Source organism: Hippocampus bargibanti, linkage group LG11, assembly GCF_051943395.1.
Source record: "Hippocampus bargibanti isolate YZ-2025 linkage group LG11, ASM5194339v1, whole genome shotgun sequence".
NCBI classification, from domain to species: Eukaryota; Metazoa; Chordata; class Actinopteri; order Syngnathiformes; family Syngnathidae; genus Hippocampus; species Hippocampus bargibanti.
The window spans coordinates 16032958-16048149 of record NC_142744.1 but is presented as its reverse complement, the minus strand read 5'-3'; the positions used below and the strand labels follow the sequence as shown (position 1 = coordinate 16048149).

The 15192-nt window shown below is 41.7% G+C and overlaps 1 protein-coding gene across 1 annotated transcript in view; it reads right to left on the bottom strand.

Moving 5' to 3' along the window:
- arhgap21b (Rho GTPase activating protein 21b) overlaps positions 1-13391 on the bottom strand; it is a 29323-nt gene extending 15932 nt beyond the window's left edge. Inside the window, 8 exon segments of the mRNA XM_089008226.1 lie at positions 2382-2436; positions 2523-2601; positions 2854-2946; positions 5635-5656; positions 5812-5891; positions 5894-5972; positions 12267-12472; positions 13215-13391. Coding sequence (XP_088864352.1) covers positions 2382-2436; positions 2523-2601; positions 2854-2946; positions 5635-5656; positions 5812-5891; positions 5894-5972; positions 12267-12338 — 480 coding nt within the window. The 5' untranslated portion in view covers positions 12339-12472; positions 13215-13391.
- Positions 13392-15192: the final 1801 nt, after the last annotated feature.

Sequence of the window (15192 nt, the reverse complement as noted above, 5' to 3'; positions counted from 1 at the left end):
AGCAGTCTGTGTGTTGCCTCCCACAGCACAATTTCATGTCACTCGTATGTGTAGCATATCCGCTGACTTTACTAGAGAGACTTCAGCAGTCTTGCCGCCTTCATTAGTTACTTTTCATGTGGCTTAATGTGTCTGGGAGCAAGACAACACAGGCATGAGATGGAGTGGACTATTGGAAGGCAGTTGGAAGGGGTTAACATGGGCGAGGGGTGGCTTTACGGAGTGATGAAATGACATCTAAGATCATTGCTTGAAGGACATTGTATAAATGTGATGACCAAGGCCGCATCTCCATTAAAACATTGCACGTGTAAATAACTGCCGTAGGGTATACAGGAAATACACTGGGAAATCACCATTTCAAAGTGTTCCATTCCACTATTCGACAAGCATAAGATAGTACTTGTTAGTGCAAAACAACGGCTGGTAGTTAGTCAGAGAACATATGACCTGGTGTAAAAAAGCGCTGACTTGAATGTATAAGCCTGATTTGAAACACTCTCCCTGGTGGAACCCAATTTCAAACCTTGATTTAGGCTTCAAACACTAAATTGCGAACAAATTAACTTACCCTGTTTGCAACCCAAACCCTTGAAGAAACATACCAAACCTTGAAACACTAATTTAGAATCTATCGCCTCATTTCAAAACCATAAGCTTGTCTTGAAACCATAATGTGAAACACTAACGCTTTGCAAGGATTTATTGAGTTATCAATAAAGCAAAAGAGAGCACACAGGGGAGATTTCAGGTTAACGGCGATTGGGTTTCATTATATAAACAGGCTGTCAGACATATTGTCAGAAGCCATTTCTTAGCATTCGCACATACTGTAGCACTGAGTGCCGTTTCACTTTGCACTTAATGTGCATACAGTGGCAGTGGCCTGGATGATGCAGGGAATTGTCAACGCGTGCTTGCGGTGGTGATTTTCATCTATGTGCAATAAACAGTTTTGGTGGAATGAAAAAAAAATCGAACGAATAATTTATCATTCAGGTAAAGGTAAAGAGAGGTGGGATGAGAGGGGGGTATTAAAATGAAGGGGGTTGCGGATTAAGTGGCACGGCCACCATGTATGCTGCTACCTTTAATGCAGAACACACAAATTTGATTCCTGGCAAGTGGTCGTGTGACCCAGTCGAAAACCCGGACAAAAAATAGGTAGGTTGCGTCAGGAAGGGCACTTGGTCCTGCAGTGACCCCAAATGAACAAATACAAAAGTTTCAACAGGAAAATTAAGGTATACTGGCAGAAATGAACACAAAAAAAACAGCGCATGGATATGAGGGCACACACATTCGCAAGCAAAATCGCACGCAGACATGCCACCTATAGAAACATATTCACCGTTATTCATTTGAATATTATTGACCAAGCCAATGAGCATTTCTAAGAATGAATTGAGTGAGTGCAAGACATCCTCTAGGGAAGGGGTCAGGAACCTATGGCTCGCGAGCCGTATATGGCTCTTTTGATGATTGCATATGGCTCGCCGATAAAACTAAATACATGTTCTCGTTTTTTTCGCCGTTCATTTCCTGGTGGGGCTGCAGTTGGCGCAAAGCGCAATTTTGATTGGATGACACAGACCTAGGTTGGCCGAAAGCGCCTTTTTGATTGGATGATACTGGCTGTTATGTTGAAACAGGTAAACGGCCCTTTAACCCTTTACGGACGATTGGGTCAAATTCGGTACACTAAAGATAAATGTTTATAGATCGAGAAATTTAAAGGTAGCAGTTCAAGTGCCGATTGGAACTGGTGCAGCACAAGTTACATGTCCCTTTAAAACAGGTTATGTGCAGCTTTGCATTTAAGAGAGTCAGTGACATCTCCTTCTTGCGCAACACAACGTGCGCTCCTCCATCTTCAAAGCTGCTTCTATTTATCGTCATGGATCAACTATCACGTAAGTATATGTTGTGACGATTTTATGAGCCTTTGAGGAGAGAAATGGTTCTGATTCTAATTTGCAATGAAACAATACCATCAATGAAACAGTCGAATGTCAGTAGCATTTTAACAAGCCCCATGTTAACGTTAGCATAAATATACTTCTGTCCTGATTAGGAGGCCTAAATAGAGAACTCTGATGGGATGAGGCATCTGAATCTTAGTATTCTGGCCTCGGATCAAATCTAGAGCAGCTCTGTTGGACAAGATGTAAGTAAGAGGGTCGTTTCTATTCTGAAAACGGAACACTTCTGGTAAAGCAAAAAGGTAGAGCGTGATAGTTGTATTAAGTTCATCCTGTCTACTTGCTATCTAGTTTTAAACCGAAACATGTCAGGTATTTGAAACACCTACAATACACTGTCTGTAAGAAAATAATCTGTGTAAAATTAAAAATTAAAGGTAGAGCGTGGGAGACACATACCAGCTGGAGTATGTCCTCATCTTTTGGCATCACACAAAGTTCCAAAAAGTCGCCGCTGTGAGGAACAGAAAGCAAAAGCAGGTCAATCACGAGGCAAAAGACAGAGTGACCCATAAAAATAAAAAATTGCTTGCATCTCACCTGTCTTGTATCAAAGATATAACTTCACAGTATGCTTTCCCAATGATACTTGCTCCATTCACCTTCACAATGCGATCACCTAAGAGTGTTACAAGGAAAGAGTCATTCTTCAAATGACCAAAGGCCCGATAACTACTCAAGTTCACCCGAAAACTTGACGAGATGAATATTTTGGTTCATGTCACAGTAAAACATGCTTATGTTTTGGGTCCAACTGCATCTTGTGAGCACATGCTGCCTTGTGTTATTTTTATTGTAGTGATTCTTCTGAAGGATTTTTTTAGGTTTTTAAGCTTGGGTTCCCCTGGACACATGAGAATTTAACTCCTACCTGTACAGAGACCAGCTCCATGTGCAGGACCGCCCTCCTTGACTTGCTTCACAAAAATAGTGTCCATTGGCTCCAACCTGTTCCGCTGTCTCCCTATCAAACATGAAAATGTCAGTGTGTAAGTTACATTCACAGAGAGGCAATCCGATTGGGCTTTCACAGAAACAGGAACTGCAGTCAGCAGCATGCGTTAACTGTAAACGAGAAGCAAGACTGATTGCACGTCATAACTTGAGAAAAATAGGTTTAATCTCAGATAGATGGGCAGTGGCAAAGTATTAAAACACAAACCAATGTGTGCCCCATGTTTCATATATAGCAGGTTTGAGCATAAATCATAGGAATACTGGGGCAACCTGAATAGAAGGAAATTGTGTATAAAAGCGGCAAGGGAAACCAGTTTGCTCAGCCAGTCGCTGTTTCCTAGCAGCCGCTCAGAAAAGGCAGAAGGATGAGTGTAAGGGAAAGGGAATCGGAGTAGGTGGAGTGACAGTGGGCTCAGCTGCACAACTCCCACTCTTCCCTTTCACTCTCCCGGTGGCCACAGTCAAACACTTGAGCGTAGTTAACATTCTGCTAGTGACTCAGCACACCGGGCAACAGGAACTAGAATGGAGCCAAAATGAGAAGAGCAATGGCAGTTTTCTTTACAAGTGCTGCAAATGCTTTTTATGCAGGATGTAATAACATTTTAAATTTCTAGAAACGGTGACAGAAATGTGGATCCACATTTGTCCCTTCGTTGCTTCTGCAGAATCTTATCATGCACTGACGAGCTCATTCAGGGGACCTACATGATGCAAATGTGCTGCAACCAGGCGCGCTCCCTCTAGTGGAATACTGGGGTACTTTAGAACTTTTTTGAATCCAAGAGATCTTGCAATTTAAAAGGCTCCGTCCATATTTCTACATTAATGCTTATCATTCAGCCGGAACGAGCATAGTTGATTCATGAGGCCTACTGTTCGCTTTGCACTCCATTTAACTTCATTCTACTTAACACCAGTTGTTAATAACAAGGAGGTCACAGAGAGCAAACAGTGGCTAAATTAACATTTTGTGCTACGGACTGAATAGTGTGAAAGAAAGAGAAAACAATATTAGACTCAAGTTGCCAAAGGAGTCAAAGACTCACACATGATTTGTCATGTAGGAAATTAGATCCTAACTGATGAATGTAACTTGACCGAGTGAGGTTGTACTCCGTCAAAAAGAGTGAGAACAAAAAAAATATATATACAGTAAAGTCTCGTTATATCGATATTCAAGGGAATCCGAAAAAATATCGATATAACCGGGACTATCGATATATCCGACCCTGTTTGCATGTAATTTTCTCTGTGCGTGCATAAAAATAGTATCGATATAACCGGGACTATCGTTATATCCGATATCGATATAACGAGACTTTACTGTATATATACATGCCTGTTTGGAATCGCATCACTGAGCTGATCTCCTCATATGGAACAAATTCACACTCTCTTAATTCGCTCAGAATGGAGAAAAAAACTGCATGCAAAGCGTTTGTGCATGGCGAGGTGGAAAGGCACTGTAACGGAATGAAGTTGGTCCAGGACCATCTCCAAGTCCAAAATTTGACTTGGAAAGAAATGTTTGCTGTGTCAGAATAAACACAATCACCCAAAATGACAGATTAATGCTACTTGATTGCAGTTTATTGCAGCCTCACTGGATGTGTATGTGAGACTTGACTGGGACACATTAGATTCTAAGTACGGCCAAACTTGAACCGGGCGCTGTAACAGAGAAGTTTTGTCTTGAGAAGCTGCAGACTCTAATACAATAAGATAATTGATGGTGGTGTTCGACTGTGCAATGCCCATGCAAGTGGAGCACTCGCATTCGCGCTTTTGCGCATGTTTGTGGACATGGGTTGCATATGACTAGAATATTATGAACTTGTGAATCCATAAATCATTCCGATAACAGTTGTTCTCATGTCATCCTAAGTGCTGTGAAATTTTGTGAATCGGAGGCTATTTTAAGGTCAAATTCTTTGAGCGCAGACTCACTTATGACCACCATCCAATTGTTAAGTCACCACATTATCAACATATCTTCTTCCGCCTCATGACACCAATGAAGAAAAGTGCAGTCAGCAGGTTAATTGTATTGAAAGTTTGTGCGTGGTGAATTCCACAAGGGCTTTCAATCCTCTCCAAGTCGTGCAAAAATTATTGCAGTCATTGACATCCACCTGGACCAATTCCAGGAACAAGGAACGTGTTATGATCTTTGAGACAATGCAGGCAAGTGCAGCAATTAACATTGCCATGCATAACTTGGCAAGGTACAGGATAATCAAGTCCTTAAGAAAAATATGAGATTTTATTTTGCGGCCAACCTTGCAGAGTCTGACTGAAATTTCAAAGCAAAGTTTTTAGCTCAATAATAACGCCAAGGACTTTGATGTGAGGACTTGTCGTGTAGCCGCATCTATTAATGGGACAGCAAGGTTCAAACACTCTGGAAAAAGGTGAGGCCAGTCCTTTCTGATGGGAATTCTATGGTATGGAATGAAAAAAAAATATGGCAAGGACAATAAAGTGGAACAATATTAAGAGGTGGGACACCAGAGGATAGAGAACAAAACCGTCCGTGCCGCCACAAAGGTCAACGACATGGGCAGCGACATTGTTCTTTGCAGATAAGGAAATGAAAAGTGCCAGTGAGTGGCTGGACGAAGAGGTGTTGAACATCATAGGCGCCACCCGGATTTGAGTTGGGAGCAAGTGCATGTACTTGTATTTTGCTTACCTCTGCGCCCGACATCTTCCCCCTGGAAAGAAAACAGAAAACATATAGAAGTTAGGTATCATTGATCACTTTGTGAATAGGAATTCATGTACAGTAGTAGATTTTCACTATTAATGGAAGATACTGCAAGCATGCATGCATCAACTGTAAATTCATTATAATGACAGAGATATTTACCAGAAAGTAGTGCATGGATGACTCTGGCGGGTACACGATGAAATGCCGCAGGGTAAAGCCAAACCCGTGAGAAGTGCGCGCAAAAGCACTGTTTTGGGTCTCGGCCATGAGAATGACTCCTCTTCTCTCGGGTCAACACCTCTCCACTCGGCAGAGCCATTCTATAGGAATAAAACAAAAACGGAACAAGTGGAAAGACATTGGATGATTCATTTTCATTGATCACTGATTAACTAACTTTTCATTGTTCTGTCCTGAGCAATATTTCGTTCTGGCAAGAATTCTAGTGTGCAATTGGTTTGAGGAAGCTGGTTTGAGGCTAACATTTCTCAAAGAGGAGTTGAAGAAGTTGACATAATTCCTTCTTTGAGCCCAAGTTAATTTAAAAACAATTCATAAATAAAAAAAGATTGTATTATCGGTCCACTGTAAGAACAGCGTCATGTGGCGCAAAAATGGCATCAAGACATTTACATGGATTTTTTAATGACCCAATGAGATTGTTAGTTATACCAATTTGAATAACTATAAATATGAAACAATCAAATGATAAAGAGCAAGCACAGTGATAGGTTCCCCTGTGCCAAGTAAAAATGAATCCTGAAAAAAATCATGGTGAGCCATTCGTAACCGCATCAGGACGAACAAATTGGGGAGTTCATCTCTAATATTCTCGAAGAAGTTATGAGTATAGTCACTCGAGATTGAACATGAACATGTGTCAACTCTTTCCTTCACCTTTACTGTTTCCCTCAAGGTTCCACGGTGACAGCGGGAAGTGAAGAATGACATTTTTTTAAGCAACAGCCATCTCGACGCATACTGACTATATATGAGCTCACAACTTGGTGGTATCGAGTGTGCAGTAACACTCCTGCTTTACGCACTCCAGACCCATATCATATTATCTGGTACTATAGCTTGAGGAAATACCCTGTTTTTCCACAGCAAAAATATGGACTGGACAACACCGGACCGGACCAGGACAATACAGACAGACATACATACATACAGACAGACCAGAACGACAGACCAGACGACAGACAGACAGACAGACAGACAGACAGACAGACAGACAGACAGACAGATAGATAGATAGATAGATAGATAGATAGATAGATAGATAGATAGATAGATAGATAGATAGATAGATAGATAGATAGCTCATGCTTTGTGCCTCATACCAGCTCTACCCTCTCCCTTGAAGCCTAAACTGCGTTGATGCCCTCTGCCTGCACAGATACACTGGCTGATAACGAAACCGAATCACCGAACAAAATTCAACCCAATGGATCAACGATAAAGGTTGCGTGAGGCTTTGGCTTGTGTTTTTGACTAATCGCAACAAAGGCACTGGAGTCTCTGAGCAGGAATCAAAGATTGGTGCGGGACCGCTCTGGTTGACACGGCTGTTGCGGCAGGGACGTGGATGTGTGCAGCGGAGTTTCAAAACATGAGGGAAAATAGCTCAGAGTATCAGCAGATGACTATTGAGCCGCCAAGACTGTAAATGAACCCATCAGACATCAATGTCGGTCTACCCTAGTTTGCTGTCCAAAGTGGAAGAACGTGAGAACAGATCGTTTTATTTATTTATTGCAACTCATTGAGTATGTTTAACTATTCATATTGGAGATGTTTGGCGACAGTGGATCAAGGAAATGAAATCAAATGCCCATCCCTACGCAGCACTTGGCACAATGGCAGGCATTGTATACCAAAAGTAGCTTTCATGACTGCATACGCCATTAAGAAACAGTGCACTGCACTGCAGTAGCAGGCTGGGAAACATAACTACATGTGAAGCTGACACCCGAGTAGTTCTGATGTAACTCGCGTAACCGGTTTTACCATTTGACTATGTTTGCTTGATTTGTTTTATGATTACAGTGTTTCCAGTAAAAGTCGGATCGTTTGAGCTCCAGAATCTTTTGTGACAGTAAGACATCTTCTAATGCGCAGCTGAAGAAGCAATTCTGGTTGAATGACAACACATTAAGTTGGATGCTTGAGATGCCTGCAACCGACTCCCGGGATTTGACTTAGCAGGAAGCGCAAGTGGTCATTCCTGACCGACCCTTCTCATCTTTGGATGGCGATTGCAAACCGGGTGGGGCGGGTCGGGGCTCTCCTGACATGCACATGCCGAGCAGTGTTATCATAGCCACATGCATAAAGTTAATACTATTGTGACATTCCAGCTCAATGAATCCCAGACATTTCTCTACTTTCTGAAACCCCACCCCAGCCAAATCCTCTCAGCGCACGTTCAGCAAACCGAAGTGGGGCTACGGACTCAACAAGAAAAAGGAAACCCACAACAACCAGAGTGTCTTTCATCCCCTTTCTGAATCACACAAATTCCAGCTAGCTGTTTACACTGACTGTTAACTAAAAATTGTATATTTGAGAAATGTGACTGTTGAAATCTGTTTCACATCATATGCCTCTCACATAGATGCCCCAAATGGCCTCATCCATACTTTGCAATAAAACCAAAGTTGTTGACACTAGCTGACATGCTCTGACATTACAAAGACCATGCTGCTGTTTCCATTTGGAGACACATCAGCATGGTGGTGTACTCACTCCAAACAGACCATCCTAGGGGCAGGCTACCCCTTCAATAAAAACTATTTACGTTTTTGGAGGGGGCACAAAACTGCATCACCTCTTCCCGTTTATAGAGTCAAGATTCATGCTTATGCAACATTTCTTCCACAAAACAACACTTGTGAAATACCTTCACTGTAGATACATTTTTAAAATGTAGCTCAAATGTCCACTTATTAATAACAAATATGACAACACGGCATGGCCTGTGTGTTTAAAAACTAAGCAGGCGTCGTAACTGTGCAAAATCGTGCCGGCATCACATGATGCACCTCTAGGGGGAAAAAAGTCAACTCCACAGACCTAAAATGTGTGGGGACTTGCTTGTCTGTGAGATTCTACACCAAGCTCTATCCAAAGTGAACACTTTACTGTGAAAAGTCTCAGCTCATGACACAAGGGGGTGTTGGGACGGGCTGCTGGAAGGCCCTGGCCGTCCCTGTTTTGAAGTAAAGGAGTACCTTCATGCACTTGCAAAAAATGAAGCTATGTATACTTTTTTATTTAATGTACGATCGTTTTTTTTTTTTTTTTGGGAGGGGGGCTATGTGGATATTTTCATTGCACTAAAACAGCACAAGGGACAGCTGACTCACATAACCTATACCGTTTCCCCGGGGCCTCCTGAGACATTGCAGACATTACCATAAGACCACAGGAAGTAACAGACTTCTATCCAATTGTGGCTCAATTTTCCCTTCCGATTGCCATCACTCAGCCATGCGATGCCTGTGCAGAGGCTTCTGCGAAAGGTCCAAATGAGATAAACACTGACGTTTAATGAGGCGGAATGAGGAGCTGGGTGGGTGGGTTTGTCCAGAGCCCCCTACTGCGCTAAATATGGATTATGCTTCATTATCGAAAACAATTATCGTTTCACTCTGCTCCCATTCCCCTCGCTTCTCTGCTGGGGCAAAGTAAACCGGTGTCGAGATGATGTAAATCATTTAATTAAAAACATGCCACAAATCCTCCCAAAACATCAACAAACTCGAATCGATTATGCAACATGACTGCAAGCATACTGGATCCTCACGTTATCAGGAGAACATGACCAGAGACATTTCACAGATAAAAGCGGATTGATTGGTTCATTCAATATGTGACTAGAGGAATCCAAGTTGTGATAGGGGGGGAAAACGAACAAAGCATGAGCTGAATCTGACAATGCAGTTCTTCTGTACATCAGTAAACAACCTAACAGATAAACACAAAGACAACGATGAAATCAGTACTTATTTTTCCCTAAGAAATGCGTGTAAAGTGATACCCGGCTTACAAACTTAATTGGTTCCCAGACTGTGTAAGGTGAAGTGTGTATCCCCAAAATTAATTTCCCATAGGAAACCTTTAAAATGAGAATAATCCATTCCCAGGTCCCCATAAAACATAATTTTCTACTTTCTAATTTTCTAAGCCTTAAAACTACACAAAATATACCTTATTTTATGTATAATAAATGTGCTATGGTATTATAATTAAAGAAATAAACAGTACTTTATAATAAAGTTGTTTTATTTACCTTTGTGATGGTCGTTGATGGCTTGATGGAATGGATAGCTTTTGGCATAAAGTGGCTCTCTCTCTCTGGGTTGTACATCTTGGAAGTTGTGATATTGCAACAGCAACAGATGCAAGCAGACACACTAGAAACATCATTAATAGCTGGTTCCCTTGCTTGTCTTTTCATTTCAAATTGAACTGATGGCTAGTGCGGGTTATTTGTGGAGCCAGATTGATGGGAATTTTAACCTTGCAGTCTACACTCTGCCTTTGAACTATCAAAGTTGAAACAAGTCCAAATTTCACTGTTTTCTATCAATTTTGTCACTCTCTCTCTGTCGTCTGCCTGTCTCTTTAATGTTTAAACCACCTCCCCTCACTGCTGCATTTTTGACCAATAACGTGGCTTTAACCGAAGACTGGTGGCGGGGAAGAGAGGTAAAAAAAATGTCAGCAGCCATTTTCTTTTTTGGAGAAAGGCTTCACACTCTCTCTGCCTGTAACTCCCCCCCCCCCCCCCCCCTGCTGCGTTCTTGACTAATCACGTGGCTTTAACCGGCGACCGGGGGCGGGCAATAGAGGACCAAAACAAGCCGGCTGCCATTTTCCTTTAGGAGAACGGGCTCGTTCGCAAATGACACATCACTCATTGTGGCAGCTCTGTCTGTATCCCGAAAAATTGTTTGTATGCCAAGGTAAAATTTTCATAAATATAACGTTCGTAAACCGAAAAATTCTTAAGCCAAGGGGTTCGTAAACCGAGGTATCTGTACTGTTGAAAAAAATGAAAGCAATCAGGACAACATGAAGACACAGTCAACATTTTGAACACACATTATATGGTCAGGAATTTCAAGAGTATAATTTTAATTTAGGTTTTTAGTGTGTGTGTGTCTTAAGGGTCAACAATTTCTCCTCACATCCATGCCGAACATGTCAGTGCGGGATCAAGCATGGTTTTTAAATGAAACAAAAACCAACACAACCAAGGGCCAGACAGGGATTCCTGGCGGTTTCCTTTGCAACATTAACAAATCAATTGCTTGGTGGTATAGCCTCATTAAAAGTAGGGATTTCCATAATGGAAGCTGTGCAGTCATATCACAAGTAAAATCTTGCTCAAGCTTGTTGTAATCCGACAGACTTCCTCAATTTGACTCATATAAGCGGTTAAGAATATGTAGCTGTCTCTTGATGATAACAGATCATTTATTCATTTTTCTTAGCCTTGTTGTGGTTATAAAAGTCTGCATGATCACCAATGTTCCATTTTTCTTTTTTTGCAACGAGTCGAGTCACTTGATTTTCAGGATCGGCTGATACTGAGTTCAGTGATACCTTGGCTTTTATTCCGCAGTAAACAATACATAATGAATTTGTACTTGATATTGTTCGTGAGAAGCGTAATGTATAATTACTAGTCTACGCAGCTCCGTATTTGCTGAGTATGTGACTCCGAACACCTACAAGCAATGCTACTCCCTTGTCAAGAGCTACCACTGGGGCGCAAAATTTTGCTGGACGTAAAATAATTCACCCTTGTCAATTTTTCTTTGAAGGCAAGTTGCTGGAATGTGTTTTTACGTTTTATGTGTTTTCAACTAACATGATGCCATTAGGAGAACTGTTTTTTTCATAATATTCCCTCCTGTAGTTTGTGTAACTTTTCGGACATTGTTTTTAGTATGTTACACCATGCCCCGGCTGTCAACCTTACTACACATCCAATATCTTGTGGTGCAAGGCTTTCTTTCTCCAAACACAATCAGGACATGGGCACAGATTTGTAGTGTTTTTGTGAAGTTTCCTTTATGTTTTCAAAACTCAATCCTCTTGCGTGTAGTATTGCCAGGATTGTCCTCAGGCCCAGAAAGTTGTACAATAAAGTAACAACATAGTCAACAGCAATGTACTTGTTCGACTGTTGTTATTTGAATTTACGAAAACCAGATTGTATAGCGTAAAGCCGCAATATGAATGTAAATAAAACTGCCAAGATATCAGATTATGTGATTTGGTCGGAAGACCCCTGCCCACAAATGATACCAACATTTAAACATTCATTTTACACACACAGACACACATACACACACACATAGATACATACACACGCACGCGATGTAAACTTGAAAACAGAAACAGGGAGAAACAGGAGAAACTGCAGAACGGAATTCGACAGTTTTTACAAGCACAAACAGCTGGGCCAAAGTGTCAAGCCCTCATAACTCCACCCCCACACTGAACTCAACAGAGGGATGACTCTAGAAACCCTGAATCAGCTGCACCCCCTTGAAAAAAAGAAAAACATTCGTGCTCACAATCTAAAAAAAATGACTTACCTCACAGAATGATGATCTTGCCTGTTGTCGCTCAAGATTATCTTCGCAAGAATGAGCCCAACGAGACGCCATTATTCACCTTAATTTCAAATCCTCTCAGCCAGTGAACATTCACATTGACAAGAGTACCTTCAGGTGGAAAGTGAGAATCTGTGTTCCACACCTTCCAATTTATAATTTTGTCCTTGCTGAATTAACTAATCCACCTGGAGAAGAGAGATTAAAATACTTGGTTTATCAGGGGTATTTGTGCATTCTGAAAAAAAAAACACATTACAAGTGTTCACACAATGTTGACAACGATCTGCCCGCATGAGAAACTGCATTCAACTCCCGTAAACTCTGTTGCTTCAAATAAGCGAGGTGATACTGGGGGAAAATGACCGTAACGAAGTAGTGCTTCTTGCGACTTCGAATGGCTGGGTTAGAGTTTCGCGATTGGTCGAAGTTTGTAATGTGATCAACAAATCGTATTGACCAACGGTCTGGGTTTGTTGTCATGGGTCCGACGAGGCGCAGCAACGTGGACCATCATCAATAAATAGCAACAAGTGTGCCACGGGAAAGGTATAAACAAAAATAGTCTCTCAAGTCTTAAAAAGAGAAGTTATTATTTAACACGTATGCGTTCACCTACCTGTGAAATTAGCGCCGTGTCGCCACGAAAGTCGCATCTGGATGAGTGATTTATAAAAAATGTCTATTGTTCGATTTCGACGCACGGAAAGTCTCGGGTTGTTCTCACGCGCACTACTCTGATGAAAACAACACTCTGCGAACGTATTTGTATTATAATAGGCACAACAATCACCCCTAAAAGGACATGGATTTCCCCTTGGCTAACGCAGTGGGTAAAAGTTGTAAAAGGTGACAATAAAACCGAATTGTAGCGAGCGACTGCTGGTTGGTTAGCAGCCATGCTAACAGCTAGAGCTGATACAAAGTTACCTGAGTAGTTACGGGGCGTCGATCCAGACCGTGGTGATCGTCGTTAAAGGCGCGGACGCCCAACACAACCATAACAAACGGGTTCCGGTGGTGTTAGACATTGACATAATGTAGATTGTTTTGAATAAAAACGGAGTTCCGCAGTGGGAAGCGCATGGTGTAGTTTCTGTGGTTGGATCCCCCCCCCCCTCTCTCTCTCGTCAAGCGTTCCCAACTCCCTGGGAGTCCACCTTCGGTCAACAGGACACAATCAGCCAATCACAGGAGGCCTTGCTTTCGATCCGACCAATCATGTTGGACCTTCCACAATGCAGCCGCAGCGCTGCCAGACGGCTGGGTACAACCTTCCACAGAAATTTAATTAGCACAACCAGAGGTGTATTGAAAAGGTTTGTCCTCCGATACGAACAGCGTTTTTCGGTCGAATGAATAATTCCCTTCCTCGCATTGTTGTTAAATTTAAATAAGAAGACTGCATTCGGAATCACGTGTTGCAGTTCAAAGGGAGGTCGATCCTGGCTGGCATGTGGATGGTAGTGCATGAGGAATGTGGATTCAGACTGTTCGTCTAATCGTCGGTGCCGGCGATTTAAGTGCTACACAGAGAAGCTGTCTGAATCTGAGCGGGTTGGTCTGCTCCAACCCACCCCCTCTCTACAAATGTCCCCTTTATGCGCTTGGAACAGAAGGGGCCACCTGTTTCTTTTGGCCGTATTTGGGCTTTTGTTGCGGCAGCGGTCGGTTCGGGCCGGGATACTTTCACAAAGCTCTCATATCAGTGTCTATTTGTGCAAGCACAACTGTCCATTTGTTGTTTTATATACATTGTGTTGGATCATTGCCAAGAAGATGAAATTATACAATATGTCCATCCTAGTTCATCATATTAGAGGCGTACACACAAAGACGTACAACAGTTACTCTCACACTCACACCTAGGGACAATTTAGAGTGTTCAATCTGCCTGCCATGCATGTTTTTGGGATGTGGGAGTAAACCGGAGGACCCAGAGAAAACCCACACAGGCCCGGGGAGAACATGCACACTCCACACAGGGAGGCCGGGGTGGGATGTGAACCGGCGACCTCTGCACTGTGAAGCCGGTGTGCTAACCACTCGACTACCGAGCCGACGCAACACACACACACACATTATATATATATATATATATATATATATATATATATATATATATATATATATATATATATATATATATATATATATATATATATTATTATATATATATATATATATATACACACAAAATGGGGAAATACTGTATATTCTCATGCTATCTTGATACCCTGGATTCGTGTCGTGAAATGGATGGATGGACATATTGTATAATTTCATCTTCTTGGCAATGATCCAACTCATCAAGGTTGTATCGTCAGGGAACAGTTGTTGGAAATTGGTGTACCTCAAATTAAATGGGCTGCACTTTCTCCTGACTTGAATCTTCTTGAAAACCTGTGAGATCAGCAAAGTCAGCATTTGGAGGCTTGAAACTCTGCACCGCAGACCTACAATGATTTGGTGGCTGTCGACTGACTTGTGTACAGCATGAAACATTGTTATCAAGCTGTAATTGATGCTCAAGGTGATTATTAAAACACTGACAATTTTTGTTGAGAGGTTTCCCAACATTGTTCTTAAATTTGTTTTCAATAAAGTGTTGCTGATGAAGAAATCACCAGTGTCTTGTCAAGATTTCACAAATTATTTTAGCCAGCAGTCCAGTAATTTTGTTGTGCAGCCATCATGTTAAATTTACTTTCCCCAATAAATCTTAGGTAGATTAAGGCAAATAAGATATTTTTCCACGTTCACAAACATTTATTGCATTCATGTCTTAATGGGTTAAATTGTTTCACCAGGGAATTTAGGTTTGTTGATGAGAAAGGTCAGGCTGGTAATCCGGCATTTCTGCTTCATAACTGGCAATGTTTTGTACTTGTGACGCATTTTTAATCAA